Genomic DNA, 21,923 nt, shown 5'->3' with positions numbered 1-21,923 from the left:
CAGGATGGCTTCTTGTGTATAACTATAAATCTCATTTTCAAAATTCTGGGGAGTAGCAGTAGTTGGTCCCAGAGTAGTAGCCACACGTGGAATGACAACACATGGTGGTTGATGGCAGTGGTAGCTGCTGCATACAAGCTTCCCCCTCCAAGTCTGGCAGTAGCAGTGGGAGGTTGCGGAGTGGTGGGGGTAGTGAGGGGCAGGGGGAAGAGTAGCAGTGGCTGGTCCCGGAGTAGTGGCTGTACAGAGTTTAAAAAACCCGTAATTTTCAAATTTCCCGCAGGTGCTAGGTCCCAAGGATACTGGATTTATGAGGTTATATTGTATTATTACAGAACACCACAAAAGCTCAGTTGCTATGGTAAACAGTTTAGCAACTGTTTTCTGTTTTACTACTCTGTTGTCCCTGGACGGTTTTAACTTGGAAAAAAAAAAGGTGGACTCTGGGGATCATGCTTCAGCAACTGTAGTCTCAAATAGGCTTCTGGGGTGTAGGCCACTGGACTGCAAGGTTACATTAGAGTGTCATGTCTGGGTTTTAACCTGGGGCATTCCCAAAAAGACATAGAGAAAGGAACAATGACAACGGTGTTTAGAAACTTGGATCTAAGGTGTTTAGAAACTTGTGATATTCAACAACTGGATCCAACTGCAGATTTGCGTCCTTCCACAGAGAATAAGCAAGGCTGTATCATGACAGCAGTAGCATTTGAAACATAGTTAAGGAGCTATTTGTAAACCCCAAACCAGTTACAATACTATTTCAGAAGACCAGCTTTGAAAGTCCACCACCACAGACTACTTAGAGCCCTTAGGTCCCTATATACCTTACCTAACATTTTCTCCACTTAATTTTTGCTTGTAAGTTGCTGGGAATGTGATTTGCTAAATATAGATACCTTTAAATAACTGACTAACTAGTCCAACTTACTTAGCTATAACTGGAACAGAGACTGCTTCAGAGATGGCTTTAATCACATCACAGTGAACAGGATGTTGAGGCCTCTCCTCCTTCTTCCTTTTCAACAAAGAAAAAAAAAGAAAAGATCAAAGATTTTTGGTGGAAGTTGTGTGCAAGTAAACTCGTAGCAAACATTACCTTCAGTTTATACTGTCATTCATGGTATAAAGCTACAAATAGGGGAAAAATTCTGATATACCAAACACTTTATTGCTGTAGGAGTAAATTTAGTCGGCTTCTGGCCTACCTGACTAGAAGAACAGACAGAGACCGGAAGTGCTGATACTGCTTATTTCAGTTATGTTTTCAGCTCAAAAAAAAAACCCTGCATGTCTTATTACCCTGTACACAGATGTCCAATTAAGTAAACTTGTTTTAGTTTCTCCAAGGTTGTATTTTTTTCTCTTTATCTGTCTTAAGTATAAAAACGCTAGAAAACTTAGAGAGGGGGAGGATTCCTTTGAAACAGACAAGTGAGTGATTCTCCTTGCTGTATGAAATCCTCCCTGTGATCACAGTATAGCCCTAAATAAAGAAAAGCTGGCTCTGTCAGTTCTGATTCAACCACAACGCGAAGTTTGATTTGTGACTCGGATAGACACGCCCGGAACGATCAGTTGGGGCACAGACATCTCTTCACTGAAGCCCTGGCGCCAAATCAAGGTAAGAAACCTTTTGAAATTTCTATGGGTATAACTATGAGTAGAAAGAGTTAAGGCTAAGGACTCTGTATTGCTGTTGTCAATGAAAGTATTTCCCCTCGTGAACTGAGTTAAGTTCTTTAAAGAACTATGAGGTCTCCCTGAGGCCAGGAGTGGAAACCTTGTGCAGCTGCCCCAAAGACAACAGATTTATTCTGTGTGCTCTTTGAAAGCAAGGGTGTAAGGTGGAAACTCTTAGAGTGTGAGTGTTTTCCACGATAAGCGTTGACCAAGGCTGAGACTAAAGAAATGCTCTTGAACCTCGTGCCTCAATGCAGAAATTCCCTTGTGTGAATTGAGAGTATGAATTGAGAAATATGAGCCACTGACCAGGTCTGAGACTAAGGCTGGATTCAGCTGCCCCAAGGCTGTCCAGAAGGGCAGTTTTGAACACAAGGGGGCCCAACTGGAACCTTGTGACCCAGTGGACAGGTTTACCCTTTCCCCACCCTCATAACGAGCTGTATCTAACCGTGAGTAACTGTATTGTGTGCTGTTATTGCAGTGGAGTCTTGTCTTTGGACATTAGACACAGCATCTCTGTGCCACTAGCAAATCTCACTACCTGACCGGATACCCTCAATAAGCCATTCCTGTATGAAAGACCTGTGTGAATTGAGTTTAAAGATATGGGGAGCAGAAAGTCTAAAGACATACCAGCTCCGCCAGAAGGGTCACCAGCATTGTACATGTACACACACTATGACCATAAAAGTTGTAAGTTTCTAGACAAATGGAATTGGTATACCAGAGATAATTTTAGCCTGCAGTTTCCCCTGGAGGGAACATTTGATCTAAATAAAATTGTTCATTTCCACAGAGACCTTGAGCTCAGAGGTAGTAATATACCACAGACTCAGTGGGACATATTTTTTGATTGGTATGAAGAAGCTTTCAAAAGACGCCAAGAATCTCAGGTTCGGAGTCTTAAGGACTCCCAAGAGAAACTGAAATCTCAGCTAAAGGAATTAAAACAGAAAAGTGCACCCCATCAATAGTACCATTGGCACCAAAACAACTTTCTCTACAAATAACTGAGAATGAATCGGCAGAAGATATAATTAATTTTCTTAATGTGCCACCCCCATATCAGTCCCAGGCACAATCTGAACCTGAAGAAGTCCAAAGTAACCAAATAGACTCTTCCGGCAGGATTAGCCCACCTCACCAGGGAACTATCACTCAACAACCGTCACCTGCCCCTGGGGCATGCCCACATCCACTGGAGGCATGGCATCTGTCTCCTAAAATCTCAACCCCCTCCTCTTATTTAAGGTCTGGTACCCAGTATGGTCCAGCCCCTTCTTTAAAATCTAAAAATGCTCAGCTTATGCCTTTACACCAACTTCCAGGGCAAGGTCCAAATGGGGAAACTACAATCACAGTCCCTGTCCCCTGGACCCCAGGAGATCTCCTAAACCTTGTTAAACAATTTCCTAACATCAGAGAGGAACCCCAAAAATTTAGAGATGAATTAGACACTGTAATCCATTGTTATAATCCAACGTGGGCAGATCTGAACCAATTAATGAGAAGTGTTCTGCCCTCTGAGGTCCGCAACCGCCTCATCGCACAAGCTACTTGGCCTACTCAACAGCCCAGAATAGGAGATCACTTAACAGATGCCCGAAGATGCCTCCTTGAGGCTGTGCTTAAAATTTGCCCCAAGAAAAATGACTGGGCCAAAATACATAACTGTAAACAAAATAAAGGAGAATCCCCAGCAGACTACATGGACCGCCTGAAACTAGTATTTGAAAGACATTCTGGTATTGAAAACGCAGCTGAAACTGCCCCAGAAGCAGTTGCTTCCACTTTTGTCCATGGACTTCTTTCTAAAGTCCAGGAACAGTTGTGCACAATTGCTGTAGGTTGGCAGACTAAGCCACTTGCAGAACCATTGCAAATCATGTACAACCTGCCAGGAAAAGAAAAAGGAATCCACGGGAACTAAACTAATGTCATCACAATTACAGACTTTAGGCAGGGGCAGAAGCCGAGGTTTCCATCAAGGACAGTTCAGAGGCAGGAGACATGGTCGTGGGATGGGACAAGGAGAATTTCAGTCCCAAAATAATGACAGTTGTCATTATTGTGGCCAACCAGGACACTGGAAGGCTCAATGTCCCCACTGGCCTGGCCAGCCGAGGATGACGTTTAACCCGCCACCACCTCCTCTCACTCAATTCTCTGTCCCGAATCAGGGAGCCTTCTGCTAGGCCAGCCTGAAGAACAGTAATATCATCACAGCCCCGCTTCCCCCACTTAATCAAGATGATCCCTTTGTTTCCTGCATGATAAATGGCATCTCTACAAAACATTTAGTAGACAGCGGTGCAAGCCCCTCTACTCTTCGAGCTGAAGAATCTTCCACAACTACCCTCTCATCTGCTGTTGTAAACGCTGTAGGAATTTCAAATCAAATAGTTCCTCATCCTGTTTCCCAACCATTACATGTTTCTCTTGGTCCTGTTTCTGATCAACATGCCTTTCTCCTTAGTCCTTGTTCTCCTGTTAATTTATTAGGCAGAGATTTGCTTTGTAAACTCGGCTGTTCTATCTATTGCCCTCTTAATGGTGTTTATTTAGATGTCCCCTGTGATAATGAAATAGCAGTACTTGCTGCTTTAGCTAGCTCACCTCCTGAGCCTGAGTTCCCTAATCTTTCTGTGTTGCAAGAAGAAATCATAAAAGCTGTCCCTCCGTTTCTCTGGTCCCAGCATGCTAATGAAGTAGGACAAATCCATACTGCCCAGCCTGAAAAAATTAGATTAAACCCAGCTAAGCCTTTACCCTGGACTTCAGAGACTGAAGCCGCTTTTGCCTCTATAAAACAAGCTCTGTCGCAAGGTCCTCCCAATTGTACTAAACCTTTTATTCTTTTTTGTCATGAAAAGGATGGATTTGCACTTGCAGTACTTACTCAGACACATGGAGACAAGCACCGTCCCATTGCTTATTATAGCTCTGCTCTTGACCCAGTTGCAGCTGGATTTCCCCCATGTCTCCATGCTGTAGCTGCAGCCGCCATCACTGTTGAACTTCCCTCCACCCTTGTATTAGGTTCTCCCCTGACTTGCTGTCCCACATGCTGTAGCAGTCCTTTTACTAAAAACAAAAACCCAACACCTTTCAAATGCTAGATTAACTAAGAATAAAATCTTGCTTCTCTCTGCTGGAAATGTCACCTTAATGAGGTGCCCTGTTTTAAATCCTGATTCCCTGTTGCCTACCCCTTCAACTGGTGAACCCCATGATTGCATTTTTGTTACTGCTCACCTAGCAATGCCCCGCACTGATCTATCTAAAGGACAACTCCTTGCAAAACCCAGATCTAGTATTCTATGTTGATGGATCATGTCAAAGAAACTCAAAAGGTTCCCTTGCTGCAGGATATGCAGTATGTTCTCAATATGATGTCATAGAAAGCCATCACTTACCTAATGTGTATTTAGCTCAAGTTGCCGAGCTTGTGGCCCTCACCAGGGCTTGCACCCTAGCCTCTGGTGCCTCTGTTAATATTTATACTGATTCTCGCTATGCTTTTAGTATTGCACACGATTATGGTCAACTTTAACCTGGGGGGAAGTGGGCAGCAGAGTCCCCCAGGGCTCGGTCCTGGGGCCTGTGCTGTTCTATTTCTTCATCAGCGATTTGGATGACGGGGTGAAATGCAACCTGTTTAAATTCGCTGATGATACCAAAAATTGGGGTGAGGTGAGCACGCTAGTAGGGAGGGAAAGACTGCAACAAGACCTGGATAGGTTACAGGAGTGGGCTGACATAAATAAGACGCGTTTCAATACTGACAAGTGCAGGGTGCTGCACTTAGGCAGTAGAAACCAGCAGCACACTTATAGAATGGGAAACTCCCTTCTTGAGAGCACGGAGGCAGAAAGGGATCTTGGAGTCATTAATGACTCCAAGATGAACATGGGCCGACAATGCGAGGTCCCGGTTGGCACCTTGTCATGCATCCACAGGTGCATCTCAAGTAGCGCCAAGGAGGTGATCCTCCCCCTCTATGCGACACTGGTCAGGCCACAGCTGGAGTACTGCATCCAGTTCTGTGCACCCCATTTCAGGAAGGATGTGGACAACATTGAAAGGGTCCAGCAGAGGGCCACACGCATGATCCAGGGATTACAGGGCAGACCCTACATTGAAAGACTGCGGGACCTGAACCTGTTCAGCCTTCACAAGAGAAGGCTGAGGGGGGACATGGTGACTGTCTATAAACTCACTAGGGGGGACCAGAAGGGTTTAGGGGAGACGCTGTTTCCCCTAGCGCCCCCTGGCATGTGAAGGAACAATGGACACAAGTTATTAGAGAGTAGATTTAGATTAGACATCCGCAACAACTACTTCCCAGTTAGGGTAGCTAGGAGCTGGAACCAACTTCCTAGGGAAGTGGTGCTGGCTCCTATCCTGGAGATCTTTAAGAAGAGAGGCTTGATGACTACCTAGCTGGACTCATTTGAGTCCAGTCTTTTTCTCCTGCCCAGGTGGGGGATTGGGTTTGAAGATCTACAAGGTCCCTTCCGACCCTACTTCTATGATTCTATGATTTAGAAACAGAGAGGCTTCCTCACTTCAGGAGGTGCCAAAATTAGTAATTGTCCATACATAAATGCCTTGTTGAATGCTTTACATTCTGCTGTTGCTATTATTAAATGCCAAGCTCACCAGAAACCTTATGATGATGTTACACGCAGGGATGCTCTGGCAGATTTCACTGCCAAACCTGCGGTTAGTTCCACTCCTCACGCCTGTGTTTTTGTCTATTCCAACTGAACACTCTCCACTGGCAAGTCTTCACAACATTGCCCTCCTCCAAAATCAGGCTCCAGAACCAGAGAAAAATACATGGAGACTGGCTGGGTCTATAATACCTTTGATACACCCTGACCATTTGTGGTGCTCCCCGGACGGCTGCCTGGTGGCCCCAGTGGTCCTTCTTCCTCATTTTGCTCACATACACCATGGCGTGGCACACGTGAGCAAAGGGGGGACGTTAGAAGCTGTTAAGCTTGATTGGTTTGCTCCAACTTTTCCATCTGTGGCTCAACAGTACTGCCACACCTGTCCTATTTGCCAAGCCCATAATGTGGGAAAGCCTGTAAAAACAAAGAAGGCGGCACATCCCCCACCTTGGGGACCATTTGTAAATTGACAATTCGATTTTATTCAAATGTAGAAATGTTGTTCTTATGAATACGTTCTTGTTATTGTACGTATGTTTTCTGGATGGGTAGAAGCCTACCCACGTGCTAAAGCTGACACCATCACTGTAAGCAAAAAGTTGCTCAGTGACTTTATTCTAAGGTTTGGTATTCCTTTATCCCTAAACTCTGATAGAGGAACTCATTTTACTGGACAGATAATGAAAGAAATCTGCAAAGTCCTGCAGATCCAACAGAACTTTCATTGCCCATACCATCCACAGGCCTCGGGCCAAGCGGAACACCAAAATGGCATTCTGAAAAATAAACTAGCCAAAATTTGTGCTGATACTCACCTGAAATGGCCAGATGCACTTCCCATAGCTCTTATGAGTATGAGGTCTACTGCCAACCAAAAGACTGGGCGTAGCCCACATGAAATTCTAATGGAAAGACCCACGAGGCTCCCCGCCTCACCACCTGTTGTTGCCTCCCGCATTTGCGGTATACATTCACTTGATGATACCATTCTGAACTATTGTAAGGCACTAATGCAGTGTGTTAAGGCTTTTCATTCACAGCTTATGCCACCCCTGGAAAGTTCTGCTGGACCTGTAATAGATCTCGTGGTGTAGTTGGAGTCAGTAAGTGCGAGGTAGAATTTAAGATAAATAGTGCTTGGTTTTCTAATGGTTCCTGGATATCTAACTACTCCCTTGCAGGTCAATTTTCAGGCTATTATTCACAATGGATGATGTCCCCGCGCTGTAATACAAGTAGATATACTGCACTAGCCGGTCACTATTTTGCGCGTGGAGGTATGGTCTATAAAAATCTTCCCTCCGGTTGGAGAGGAACGTGCTATGTCTCCGCAGCGTATCCTGCCTTTACTATTAAATCTCACTTACCTAAAGGAAGAATTCGCAATGTTCACGAAATTACAGAAAATCAAAGGTTTTGGGGTATAATGTTCCCCACCTATGGCGCAGGCTCAGCTATGTCCGAGATAAAGAAAGTTGCAGCATCTCTGGAAAAGATTGCTAATGCTATTGCAAATAGTTTTGATAAAATAAATACAGAAATGAAGGAAATAAGGCAAATGACATTGCAAAACCGACTTGCATTAGATTATATACTAGCCAGCAAAGGAGAAGTCTGTGCTTTAATAGGTAAACAATGTTGTACTTACATTCCCGGTAATTCAGAAGAAATCCAGGATTTAAGTAAACATATTTGAAAACAAGTAGCTAAATTACATGAGTCAGATAGTTAGAATTTGAGTTCTTGGTTTACCTCTATTTTCAGTTCCTTAGGCTCTTCCGTCATTCATAATTTATTGATATTGTTTGTTGTTTTTATTGGCGTATGCCTGGTGTTTATGATAGTACAATGTTGCTTAAGTTGTGCTGCCAAGCAAATGCGGAATACCCCATCAACCAGAAACGAAGTATATAATTTGTATGTTGAAATAGCAGAAAGTAAAGAGAAAGAAAAACCAGAAGTTGAAAGGCTAATGGCTATAAATATCTAACTTGTTGAAAGAAAAAAAAAATTAGGAAATGTAGGAGTGAATTTAGTTGGCTTCTGGCCTACCTGACTAGAAAAACAGACAGAGACCAGAAGAGCTGATACTGCTTATTTCAGTTATGTTTTGAGATAAAAAAAAAAAATCCTGCATGTCTTATTACCCTGTACAATTAAGTAAACTTGTTTTAGTTTCTCCAAGGTTGTATTTTTTTTCTCTTTATCTGTCTTAAGTATAAAAATGCTTGAAAACTTAGAGAGGGGGAGGATTCCTTTGAAACAGACAAGTGGGCGATTCCCCTTGCTGTATGAAATCCTCCCTGTGATCACAGTATAGCTCTAAATAAAGAAAAGCTGGCTCTGTCAGTTCTGATTCAACCACAACGCGAAGTTTGATTCCTTCCACACTGCTATTGTAATTCCTTATATAAATTGTCTGGGGTTACAGCTATATACAGCTAGTACTTCAGATTAAAAACACCAGTAACCAGTAAATTGCTTACGTTTAGCAACTGGTCTTATTTTGTCTACGAAACTAAAATTATAGAAACATAGTGGCATGAAGTAAAAGTCTTACAACCACACATTTAGGCTCCTGAATTGGTAACCTGATGTCTAAAGTACTGATTATCTAATACCTCTTACTGCAGTCAGAAGCACATGCTAGCAGCAGATTGACTACTGGCTGTACCTTATTGAGTTCTACTTCCTAATAAGTAATATTAAAAGTGTCTTTCTTCACTGAAACACATTTACCTTCCATGCACTGCAATGGCAGCAACACCAGTCTTTTCTATCCTTTTTGCAAGGCTTACTGTGTCTTCAAGCTGGGAAAAAGTGATAGAAAACACATTAGTTCAATTTGGAGGTTCATCATGGCCTCATTAATATGGTTCTCTCACATAAATAGTGCTGAAATCTAAAACAAAAAGGGCCCTCACTATCTTATCACCTAGTCAATATAGAATTAGAGAATGCTTCACTGTAATACCTTTGATACAGCTCCATTCTGTAATCCTAACACTAAGCAGTGCTCCATGAACAACTGCGCTGATAGAAGAGTAATCTATTTCAAATTATTAGTAATAACAGCTGAATAATTTGGCTCCAAATAACTTGACTGAAAAAAACAAACAATTTTTGAAAAATGGTTATTATTGTTTCACCATCTTTAGAACTGTACAAGGTCTTAGTGAAAAGTGACAATTCATTCAATTCCCAGGAGAAGGACCTATCTGATGGTATAGATTATGATTCAGATAATGTAACGTATCCAAAATATAGGAGAAATTTATTTTGCTGCGGTTGATTTCAACAGTGAAACTGGTATTGTAGAGATAGCATGAATCAAAATTTTGAATTCCAGTAACCTCAAAGTTTAGAGAATCAAACTCTGAGGCTTTGGTTTTCACTTCTAATTTAAAAAAAAAAAATCAGACTTCTGAAAAATGAAATACCACTTTTGTTTTGTTTTTCCATACATGGAATTCAACATCCAAAATGCCACATGTGGATGGTTACTTTGATTTAAACATGTTTCTTTACATTCACCTGTGCAGCGTACATAATTTCATTGGGAACATTGCCACTTGTAAACAAGAACATTGAACCAAAGGTGGTATTTCCCCTATTTTAAAATAGCATACTGAATTCAATTTCAACTTTTTCCCCTGGTGCTAAGAGCAATGTTGTGGAGTTTGGTAGGAGTGGAGGAAGGGAAGAGAGGGTGGTTCTCATGAGTAATATGCTGCCTGTAAGCTACGGACTTGGATTCACCATTAATCACACTACAACGTAAAGTATTTTAAACAATTTTAAATCCTGTATGAAATAAAACATTTCTAAATAATAATAAAATACAACTTTCAAAATATAATAAAATGGTCTTACCAAGGGCAAAATTCGGATTTTGCAGGTCACCGGTTTACTAATTCCTTTAACAAGGGTCCTCAGTATCTAAGCAAAGGGGGGTGGTGAACAAGGTCACAAAAAGCATATGTAAATCTTATTATCTTGAACATGCTCAGAAATTTGAACACCACTCAAAAAGAATAACCAGATGTCCTTCTTGAGGACGTGTTTAAGTTTATAAAATCAGAATCATTAAACTTTAGAATGACTATTTTGAGTACTGGAAAAACTTGTATGTGACAAGGGTGTTTGAGCTCAGGAAATGAGCTGAATTGAAGGAGGAGTTAAACTGTTAAATTTAAAGATGTTCTGGGAATGCCTCACGTAAAGACAAAGGCAATACAGACATCAAGCAAAAACTACAATCTTGCTGGATATGTATTACTAGCCAGCACATTTAAATGCTGTAAGATGCTGCCAAAGCTATCCAACAGAAGTTCTGCCCAATGGAAGGCTGATTTTTTCATCTATCCAAGTCCTTAAAGGTTTCTTCTTTGTTCAATGAAATTATGGATAAAAAGGGATTTAAATTTCTCTGAATCAAAGTAGTAACAGATTTTACTAATCTCTGTCAATTTTAAAGCACACACATCTCAACTCAAGCAAGGAAGCAGCAACAGAGTGTTAAAAAGAAACAACACAACGTAAACAAGTGGCAGCTTACCACTACTTCTACAGCATTGTTAGGGAAATTAAGTTTGCCAAAGTACTGCCAAGGTATTATATATAATTTTTTTCTTGTGATGAGACCAACTGGATATAATGACCCTGCCAACTATGGACTGGTCAGTCTGACTTCAGTCCTGGGGAAGATCTTTGAAAAAAATTGTCAAGGAGGCCATCAGCCACAAGCTCACATCTGGTAGGGTACTGAAAAGCAACTGGCATAGCTTTGTTGAGGAGAGGTCATGCCTAACAAACCTAGTGTCCTTTTATGACCAGGTAACTAACCAGCTGGACATGGGACAGGAGGCAGATGTCATCTACCTAGATTTCAGCAAGGCCTTTCAGTAAGGCCTATTTTCCATGAAATCCTCTCAGTTAAGTCGGAGAGTACTGGCCTGGACCAGGCTACAGTGAGGTGGGTTGGGAACTGGCTCCGCGGCCAATCCCAACAAGTCATTATTGATAGGGTGGCCTCATCCTGGAAGGTCATCTCCAGTGGTGTACCCTACGGGTCAGTGCTTGGGCCTCTGCTCTTTAACATCTTTATTAATGACCTAGATGAGGGAGTGAAAAGTGTAATGATTAAGTCTGCAGATGATACCACGGTGTGGAGACAAGTGGGTACATTGGTCAAGTATTTGGGAAGACCCTGACAGGCTGATCCTATGGGCTGAACAAAACCATATGAAGTTCAGCAAGGACAAATGCCAGGTCCTTCATCTGGGAAGGAAGAATCCTCACCATATCTATACAATGGGTGGCAGTCCACTGGCTGGCACTGCACCCAAAAGGGATCTGGGGGTGTCAAATGACCAGAGGATGAATGAGTCAGTGTGATAAAGTCACCAACAGGGCAAATGGAACTCTGGTGTGCATCAGCAGGTGTGTCACCAACAGATCCAGAGAGGTGCTCTTCCCCATCTATTTGGCACTGGTGAGGCCACAGCTGGAGTACTGTGTCCTATTCTGGGCACCGCACTTTAAGAAGGATGTGGACAAACTTGAAAGGGTGCAGAGAAGGGCCACCCACACGATCAAGGGCCTGGGGGATAGGCCCTATGAAGAGAGACTTTGGGATCTAGGTTTGTTCAGCCTGAGCAAAAGAAGGCTGAGAGGTGACTTGATAGCCACCTACAGATACGTTTGAGCCCAATGACCTCCTGCCCATGGCAGAGGACCAGACTTGATAATCTTACAGGTCCCTTCCAGTCCTTCTTTCTATGATTCTATATTGAAATGCTGTTGTAGCTTAACATATTAACAGCTTCTCTGGTTAGACAATAGATAGTGTAAACTATATATTTTTGGGAAAAAGGCATAAGTTAACTTTAATAATCAGAGCAAAATGCTGGAATTTACAATTCTTAAAGTTAAAGTGATTAGAGAGCTATGCAAATTACTTCATTTGAGTAACTGATTTAAATGTTTTGCAGTGGCTACAAAGCATGTAATTAAGATTATTCACTCTACCCATTTACAAGCTGTCAGGTTGCCCCTAACAAAACAAATAGGATTCCATAAACCTCATAGAAGTCCTGGATACAGTGAGATAGGACTCACTTCTATTCAGGGAATAACTTTGTTTTTAGCTTACTTAAGGGAGCAGTGGCAGAGCTGTCAAAGCATCTCATTATAAATCCAGAGGCATGAGTTTGAGGTTTGTTGTCAGAGCTGCTCCAGCTGAAAATGATACTTTGTCATTCAGACAGGGTGTCAAAAAGGAAATAGATGTTAAGCTGATCTCATTATTCCTCTGTACGCCACTGGCTTCAGAAATGGGTATGTCTAAACATGCAAACCCAGTGGGATACTGCATGGCTTTTTCCACAGAGTTACCAGTGCAAAGCCACTGAACTCTGATAATAGTTCATTCTAACAGGGCACTCTTGCAAAAGGTGGTAACCGGTGTCCAAGACAAGCCAGTTTTCAAGTATGGGTGACACTACTAGGCAATGGATTAACTAGTGAAGCTATCCCGGGAATTACATCACAAAAGGGACTGGAGATCACAAAAGAAAGCTCTCTCAGTTATATTATAGGAAGCAGATGGGCTTCAACTGCAAAAGGCAAAGAAAAAGCAGACTCTGTGGCTTTATAAACAGACATCTCATTTGAGGATGTCTTGCCTCACCTGAATCCAAAGCTGGGACAAATGAGAAGCAGGATAGTGAGCTAGTATGTCTGTAGGATTTCAGGACAAAAGGCTTTTCTATTGGGAGAAATGAGATCTTATACTCTGTAACTCTAAAGAAAAGCCATGTATAGGAAAGGATGGACCCTGGAATCCTTAAAAAGACTGATAATCAAGAGTTGTTAGCAAAATGAAGCAGAGAAATTTGTATTTTTTTATTGCTTTATTTAAGATCTCTATTTTCTTGTGGTATCAGTTAGGCTCCGCAGTGGTGAGAGACGCATGGGTGAAGCCCGCTGTGCCCCCGCTCCCCCGAAGCCCCCCAGACACCCCCTCAGCAGCCGCAGAGCCCCCTGCCGACCCCCAGCACAGCCGGAGGTGAGCGGGCTCGTGGTGGGAAGGGGTTAACTCCTCGCTCCCTGGGAGGAGGCCACTGTCTGGTGCCGGGCCGGGTCAAGCCCCCGCCCAGGCCCCTACTTGGCCCAGCCCCCCAGGGAGCCCCGCGACTGGAGCCGTGCAAACAGGCTGCGTAAACAGGTGCTCGAGTTACCGTGGAGTTTGCGCAGGAGACGGTGTGCGAGGTCATGAGACCCTGCCTGCGACCCCCCAAAGTAGTCAGCCCCAGCCGTAGCCAGCCTACCAGAGGCATGACACGGATGGGCACGCGCTGCACCCCGAGGGTCCCCTCGGGCTCTGCAGCCCCCCCATTGGGCACCTCAGAGACGGCCGCCCAGACGGAGCCCATGGTCCCGGGCTCCATGCAGACGGAGCCCCTGGCTCTTGGCTGCGGGGGCTGCCTGTCCCCTTTTCAGGCTCTGGGGCCCAGGAGCATGGCCACCTCCCCTTGCAGGGTCTGCTCCCTACTGGGGTCTCTGGCGCGCCAGCTGGAGGAGCTCCAGGCCACAGTCCAGAGACTGCGTGCCATCAAGGGACTGTGAGCAGGAGATAGACTCCTATTGCCAGGCCCTTCTCCCCTGGGAGCCGCAGGGGAGAGCACCATCTCCCTCCACGACTAAGGAGGACTCTGGGACCTCCCGCTCTGCCCAGTCAGGGGCATGGACCAAGGTGGTCAAGGGCCCTAAGGCCCGCCGCACCAAGGTCCCTCCCTCGCCGGAGCTTAGCAACAGGTTCGCACCTCTTGCAGCCCCAGCAGAGCCTATTCAGTTGCCAGCTCCCGCAGGCAACACAGGCTCAACCACAGCTACTGGCCCCGCTCTCCCCAAGTCAAAGCAAAAGGTGTTTGTTGTGGGAGACTCCATCCTGCGGGGCACTGAGGGGGCAATCTGCCGCCCCGACCCCTTAGCCCGGGGAAGTCTGCTGCTTCCCGGGGGCCCGCATCCAAGACATTGCGGAGAGGATCCCACAGCTCCTCCAGCCCACAGACCACTATCCCATGCTCCTTATTCACGTGGGCACCAATGACATGGCTCGGAGCACCCCCAGCCAGGTCATGAGGCGCTACAGGGAGTTGGGAGCGGGGCTTAGGGGTCTGGGAGCTCAGGTGGTGTTTTCATCAATCCTCCCAGGCTCGGGCTATGGGCTGAGGAGGGAGAGGAGGATCCACGCAGTGAACCAAAGACTGCGGAGCTGGTGTCATCGGGAAGGCTTTGGCTTCCATGACCACAGCCCGCTCTTTGGCGAGAGAGGCAGCGAGCTGCTGGGAAGAGATGGCCTCCACCTCTCTCCCCTGGGGAGGAGGCTCTTCTCAGCCAGGCTGGCTGACCTGCTCCACCGGGCTTTAAACTAAGCCTGCTGGGGGATGAGGGGACGACTGCCACTGCTGGCCCACTGAGCAACCCTTGCAAAGCCAGCAGACCAAGACACTTAAGGGAGCCCACCCCTGCCCCAGCCCTGGCACAACCTGTGGGCAAGTCAAGAGCCCCCAAGGGCACACTTGCCTGCCTGTACACTAATGCCAGGAGCCTGGGCAACAAGCAGGAGGAGCTTGTCCTCCTGCTCAGTGCAAAGAATTATGACGTCATTGGGATAACGGAGACCTGGTGGGACTCCACCCATGACTGGACCATACCCTGTACAGGAGGGATCGTGTTGACAAAAGGGGCGGGGGTGTAGCTCTCTATGTGAAGGAAAGCTACATGTCCCTGCAAGCTGATGTTGGCGACCGGCATGGACAGCTAGAGACCCTCTGGGTAAAAATTCGTGGGAAAAACGGCACAGGGGATACAACGGTGGGAGTCTACTAAAGATCTCCCACCCAAAGTCCTGAGCTTGACCAGGAGTTCGCCCGGGAACTGACTGAGGCCGCTTGCTCCAGGACCTTGGTTGTCATGGGTGACTTCAATTACCCGGACATCTCCTGGGAAGATCACTCAGCAAAATCCGAGCGGTTGCAAAGCTTTCTCTCCTGCGTGGATGACCTCTACCTGACTCAAGAAGTCTATGGGCCAACGAGAGGCAAAGCGCTGCTCGACCTGGTACTGGCTATGGGGGACGACCTAATTGGCGACCTAGTGATCGATGGGAAGCTGGGTGACAGCGACCACGAGCTGATCACCTTCACCATCCGCCGTAAAGCTGGCAAGTCAGTCAGCAACACAGAAGTCCTTGACTTCAGAAAAGCTGACTTTGACAAGCTCAAGAGGCTTGTCGGTCAGGCCCTCAGGGACCATGACCCCAGGGAGATGGGAGTTCAAGAAGAGTGGTTGCTTCTCAAGGAAGCGATCCTCAATGCACAAGCTAAATCTATTCCAACACGGAGGAAAGGCAGCAAGAAGGCACAGCAGCCCTCCTGGCTCTCTAGGGACCTAGCGGACCTCCTGCAGCTAAAAAGGAAAGCCTACAAAGGATGGAGGATGGGATTCACCTCCAGGGAGGATTATTCTGCACTGGTCCAGTCCTGCAGGGAGCAAACCAGAAAAGCCAAGGCTGCAACTGAACTCCAACTAGCTTCAAGCATCAAGGACAACAAAAAGTCCTTTTTCAGATATGTGGGGAGCCGGAGGAAAAGCAAGGGCAACGTTGGACCCCTGCTAAACCAGATGGGGCAACTGACGCCCAGGAAAAAGCCAACCTATTAAATAGGTACTTTGCATCAGTCTTTCATCAGTCCCATGGCACGCCCATGCCTGCTATGGGACAGGGAGATCCGGGTGATGGGGATCCCCTACCCTCCATAAATGCTGACCTCGTGAAGGAACACCTTGAGAAGCTGGATACCTTCAAGTCAGCCGGCCCTGACAATCTGCACCCCAGGGTACTCAAGGAGCTGGCGAGCGTCATAGCCCAGCCCCTGGCACGGATCTTTGAAAACTCCTGGCACTCTGGTGTAGTGCCCGAAGACTGGAAGAAGGCCAATGTGGTGCCGATCTTCAAGAACGGGAGGAGAGTGGATCCGGCTAACTACAGGCCCATTAGCCTGACTTCTATCCTGGGGAAGATCTTAGAAAAGTTTATTAAGGAGGCCATCCTTGAGGGACTGGTCCAGGCTAACATTCTAAGGGATAGCCAGCACGGGTTTGTTGCGGGTAGGTCTTGTTTGACCAATCTCATTTCCTTCTATGACCAGGTGACTTATCACCTGGACAAGAGAGAAGAGATTGATGTCATATATCTTGACTTCAAAAAAGCCTTCGATCTGGTATCGCACGATCACCTCTTGGCAAAACTGGCCAGTTGTGGCCTTGGCTCCAGCACTATCCGCTGGCTGGGAAACTGGCTCCGTGGTCAGACCCAGAGGGTTGTAATCGATGGTAGTCACTCATCGTGGTGCTCTGTGACCAGTGGGGTCCCTCAAGGCTCTGTCCTGGGACCCATACTGTTCAACATCTTTATTAATGATGTGGACATTGGAGTTAGGAGTGGACTGGCCAAGTTCGCCGATGACACCAAACTCTGGGGCAAAGCATCCACGTCAGAAGATAGGCGGGTGATCCAGGCTGACCTGGACAAGCTCAGCAAATGGGCAGACGAGAACCTGATGGTGTTTAACACCGAAAAATGCAAGGTTCTCCACCTTGGGAGGAAAAACCTGCAGCATCCTTATAGGTTCGGCAGTGCTACGTTAGTTAGCACTACAGAAGAAAGAGACTTGGGGATCATCATTGACCACAAGATGAACGTAAGCCTCCAATGCGATGCTGCGGCTAGTAAAGTGACCAAAACGCTGGCTTGCATCCATAGATGCTTCTCGAGCAAATCCCGGGACGTCATTCTCCCTTTGTACTCGGCCTTGGTGAGGCCGCAGCTGGAGTACTGCGTCCAGTTTTGGGCTCCACAATTCAAAAAGGATGTGGAGAAGCTTGAGAGAGTCCAGAGGAGAGCCACGCGCATGATCAGAGGTCAGGAAAACAGATCTTACGATGACAGGCTGAGAGCCATGGGACTCTTTAGCCTGGAAAAGCGCAGGCTCAGGGGTGCTCTGATGGCCACCTATAAGTTTATCGGGGTGACCACCAGGATCTGGGGGAACGTTTGTTCACCAGAGCGCCCCAAGGGATGACGAGGTCGAACGGTCACAAACTCCTGCAAGACCATTTCAGGCTGGACATAAGGAGGAATTTCTTTACTGTTCCAGACCTTGGGGGCTCGGACAGTCTGCCAGCGGAGGTGGTTCAAGCACCTACATTGAACATCTTCAAGAGTAAATTGGATGCTTATCTTGCTGGGATCCTATGACCCCAGCTGACTTCCTGCCCTTTGGGCAGGGGGCTGGACTCGATGATCTCCCGAGGTCCCTTCCAGCCCTAATGTCTATGAAATCTATGAAATCTGAAGAGCAATTTGTCTGGGAATGAAAAACTTCTGAAGTTATGTGCTATAATTATCAGGTGTCCCTGATGAGGTGAACTGTAAGTCAAAAAAGGGTGTGCTAAACTAATGGAAAGTCTGGTTGATTCAGCTTTCATCTAAGAGCACCAATAGTAAGGATCTATATAGGATCTTCAGTTTTTCACAGGGGGTATAAAACAGAAGAGTGTACTAAATACTCCAGATACAATACTTGGGGTTTGCTCAGCCTTGGGAAGCTTAAAAGTGCAAAACCCTGTTGTGAGGGCCTAAATACAGAAGACTGACAAGTGCCCAGCCAAAAGAGCTCAATCAGGTCTCTGACGAGCAAATAGGGGTTAGCAGCAACCAAAAAATGCTGCCAACTGTAGCCTGAAATGGTGACAGTTTAAAAACTAAAAAGGAAGCAAGCAACAATATAACAGACCTTGCAGTCGTGCAGGAAAAACAGTATAACTGGTGTGTAGAGCTTTCATTTGAAGGTGCAAAACATATTCCATGCCTTATTGTTTCAAATTTGCCTTCCACACAACCTTCCCTAACTTCAATAACCCCAGTATCAAAGGAATCGCTGTACACATAAACATCATGTTTTCCATGGAATTTTAAAACTGCCAAACTGGATACTTACAGACTCAATTTTGTCAGGATCAGAAAGCAGTGCTGCTCCCATACCTCCCTAGGGAAGTGAATGAAAAGATATTCATGTTATTCACTTTACATACTGAAAACATTCAGCTTGACACATTTATCTTACGAGATTTATTTTGTCTAATGGCAAACTGCAGTAAAAATTGGAGCCTCCCATATAAGAAAAATATTTCCAAAGTTTTTGAAGGATTTCCATTTAGAAAAGAATCCAAATTGGATACGTATTCAGTGAAAGTGTATAGCTGAACTCTTGTTCAGCTGAGCTGTGCCTAAAATTCCATGAAGCTAATGAAGTAGCAACTTCAAGCATCAAATACCTAGCTTTTTCCACCTTGATTTCTTTGAAGAGCAGCCAGAAGTTTAAAGAAACCTTAACCCCTCCCCCCAAAAAAACCCTGAAACAAACAAATCCCCCACATCTAGCTTCTGTAGCCAATCTGCCTCTGCTGATTATGTCAATGACAGACATGTAGATAGAGTCCCTAACATTCAATAAAGGGTTTTATAGGTCCTACAAACCAATAGTCCTGCTACTGTGTGAAACATAAGGAAAGAAATACAAATGAAATGACATCACAAAACTACTAATATTTTTCATATACAATGTTTTCTCTTATAACTTGCTTCCCCCCCCATCATCCACTCTATATGGACACACTGCTGTTTAAATGAGCAGCCTGTGTAAGATTAGAGACTTTTAGAAATTTTCTAGCAGAATGTTGCACTATTAGAAATATTCCTTGGGAAAAATGTCCATAACAACAACATTTATCAGAAACTTTCTTGCTGGCTTCCCTGTTATCATTAGAAATAAAGGACTGGGAATGGGCCTCAGCTAATGGGCTCCCAAGCTCCTTGCCAGGCTCGACTCTCAGATCCTCAGCAGCCCAAAGACAGGAGCCAGAGCCAGGATACAGGACTAAGTGGACCATTGAAGTAAAGATAACAAAATTCAAAGCTACTCCTACATTTCTTAAGTTCTAAATAACCAAACTTCACAAAGAACACAAACTTTGTGAAGGAATATTGTTACTCATCTTTAAAAGGTACTGTAAGAGTGATTTTGGGGCTGTGAAGGTCAAAGAATTATGCAAGAAGCAAGGATTTTTGACCAACTATGTTCCTGGGACAGTTAGACAAACGTTTGAATCTAAGCCCTGAGAAAGAGTATCTAAGCCCTAAGAAAGCGTGTCTAACTCACCTTTAACCCTCCCTAAATAAGGTTACTAAGGATCTTTGATTAATCTACTATACAACTGACATATTATACAAGTCTGTCTTCCTTCCATCTTATTAAAGTCAAGTGACCTAAAATAAGTCCCCCTCCTTCCCTTCCTCTTCAAATGGAGTTTCAAACTGTTCCATCAGTTTCACTAATGGAAGGGTTTCTATCCCTGGAAAACAACAGTCCATTTAGACACAAACATCTTACTCTTGCTGGCTGAAAAACTGAAAAAAGCCCAAGCTATACTGAAAACTTGCATCTGTTCAGTGTCAAGGCAATACACACTATAAAAGACATGTTTGGCAATGAGAGCCTTGGTGTTTATTGGCAAAGCTTTTAAACCAGTACTGGAATACTAAAAAGTCTGATTTCAAACAGCTAAGTCTATTCACAGGCCACCTAAATTAAATTTCCGAAGAAACTGTACATTTACCTAACACTGCAAAATGCTTCTAATGCTTTTAATGAATGCTTCATTTTAATAAATGCTTCATTTTAATCTGAAATGTCTGGAAGAGCTATCTTAGGCTACTACTGAACTAGCCTGGCGAAGCAGCAGCACAAGCTGTGGTTATAATGAAACCCTTCCATTTATATAGCTAAGGGGTTTGTTAATGTGGCTATATTTAAACAAACACCAATAAACAGGGTGGGGTCCAGACTTAACAAAATGCAAGAGAACCCAAAACAAAGGATACAGAATGATGACTTTTAATTATCTATGGAGATGTTTTGTCTTTTCATTCTGTATGTGATAAATCCTGAAAGATGCATCCTACAGGAAACCGATTAAATATGCTGATAACAAAGACAGCAGGGCCATCTTAAGTGTGTAACCAAGCTCTCCAGAATGAAGTCATGAGTCATGCAGAGTGAACCAAAGCTCTCTTGCTATGACAACCACTGCAACATTTCTACATTGTCTTCTGCATGTATACCTGACATGAAAATTAAACAATATGGTATGTTAAAAGTTCTAGTTATACCTCAAGTGGCTTAGTAATGTTAAAAGCTATAGTCTGATTAATTTAATGTATTGTAACTTTAAAAGATTTAGAACTACTTTAGTGTTAATTAGGGCTGTGCGAAGCTTCGGCTTCTGATTCGATTTGGTGGAGATTCAGCCCGATTTGGTAGCCGAATCTCTGAATCCGAATCAAATCAGAGGACCCTTTAATCTCTCCGAATGAAATCAATTTGGAGGGTTCTGATTCAGAGAGATTCACCAATTCAGACATAAAACTTTTAAAGCTGTGCCTACATACCTCTAGGTAGCAGGCAGCTTGTGAATACTGTGATGCTGGGGCGCATGGAGCATCATGGGGGGCTCCCCAGAGTGCTTGGCAGACCCAAAAGAGGGCCAGAAGCACTTCCAGTCCACTTCCAGGTTCACTGCCGAGCACACAGGCGGCCCACCCTGAGCAACCCCAGCTTGGCAACTGGTGCCTCTGTCCTTCCCAACATCAGCCATTCTACAGGTTCCTGTAGAAAAACTTCTGTGTTTTGTTTGTGATCCTCTGGACAGCTTTTCCTTATAGATGCCAGCACAGCTGCACCATTTGTAGTATTGCAGTGACTATAATTGCTTTGATTGCTTATCTTGTTATTGACTATAATTGCTTTGACTGTTAATTTTGTTATTTCTCTTTTTATATAAGGAAAAGATTTAACCATTAAAATAAAGTTATGATTTACTTTTTACTATAAGTTGATCAGTTATGTCATGGGATGGGGTCCCCAGGGATGGCCATGATACCCCTAGGGCTCGTTGACTGTGCCAATCCTGCCCAACGGGCATCCTCTTTCTCACCCACCACGTCTTGCTGGTATCAATATAGGGAGGCTGCCCTTGTTCTTTTTTGTCTGGACATGGTCCTGCTGGACCCTGATGAACCACATGGGTTCTTGGATCGCGCTCAAAATGGATTTCTCATGGGACACCCTCAGCCTTATGAGCTAGATGTATGGCTCCAAAACCGCCACAAGCCTTGCATTTAAAAGTTGTCTCTCTTGGGGCTCTGCTCACCCCATCTCTGTGCCCCACACTGGCGCTGGGCTCTGCTCACCCCTTTATAGCTGTGCCTTCTCTGGAGTTAGGGTCCCCACACCGTAGTGGGTCCCCAATGAGGCCTCCTCCTTCCCCAGTAGCCTCAGCCCAATCCACTGGTATTCATAAACAGCAACTTAAACATAAGCCCCTGGGCTATAACATAATATAAGCAGTTCAGGGTGTGCTCTGTTCCTT

The 21,923-nt window shown here is 44.8% G+C and overlaps 1 protein-coding gene across 3 annotated transcripts in view; it reads right to left on the bottom strand.

Annotated features, from left to right (window-relative positions):
* The window catches only part of DUS2 (dihydrouridine synthase 2), a 75,114-nt gene that overhangs the window by 17,044 nt on the left and 36,147 nt on the right, over positions 1-21,923 (bottom strand). For all 3 annotated transcript variants that reach the window (XM_090064009.1, XM_090064011.1, XM_090064012.1), the window contains 4 exons: positions 18,434-18,481; positions 10,239-10,304; positions 9,105-9,175; positions 932-1,018 (listed from right to left, as the gene is read on the bottom strand). In XM_090064009.1, the coding sequence (XP_089920135.1) occupies positions 932-1,018; positions 9,105-9,175; positions 10,239-10,304; positions 18,434-18,481 (272 nt within the window). The remainder of the gene's footprint in view (positions 1-931; positions 1,019-9,104; positions 9,176-10,238; positions 10,305-18,433; positions 18,482-21,923) is intronic.

This window comes from Crocodylus siamensis, chromosome 9, assembly GCF_052110815.1.
Source record: "Crocodylus siamensis isolate JL-2025a chromosome 9, ASM5211081v1, whole genome shotgun sequence".
In the NCBI taxonomy this organism is placed as follows: Eukaryota; Metazoa; Chordata; order Crocodylia; family Crocodylidae; genus Crocodylus; species Crocodylus siamensis.
The sequence above is the reverse complement of the archived record's forward strand: the minus strand, read 5'-3'. Positions and strand labels throughout refer to the sequence as shown.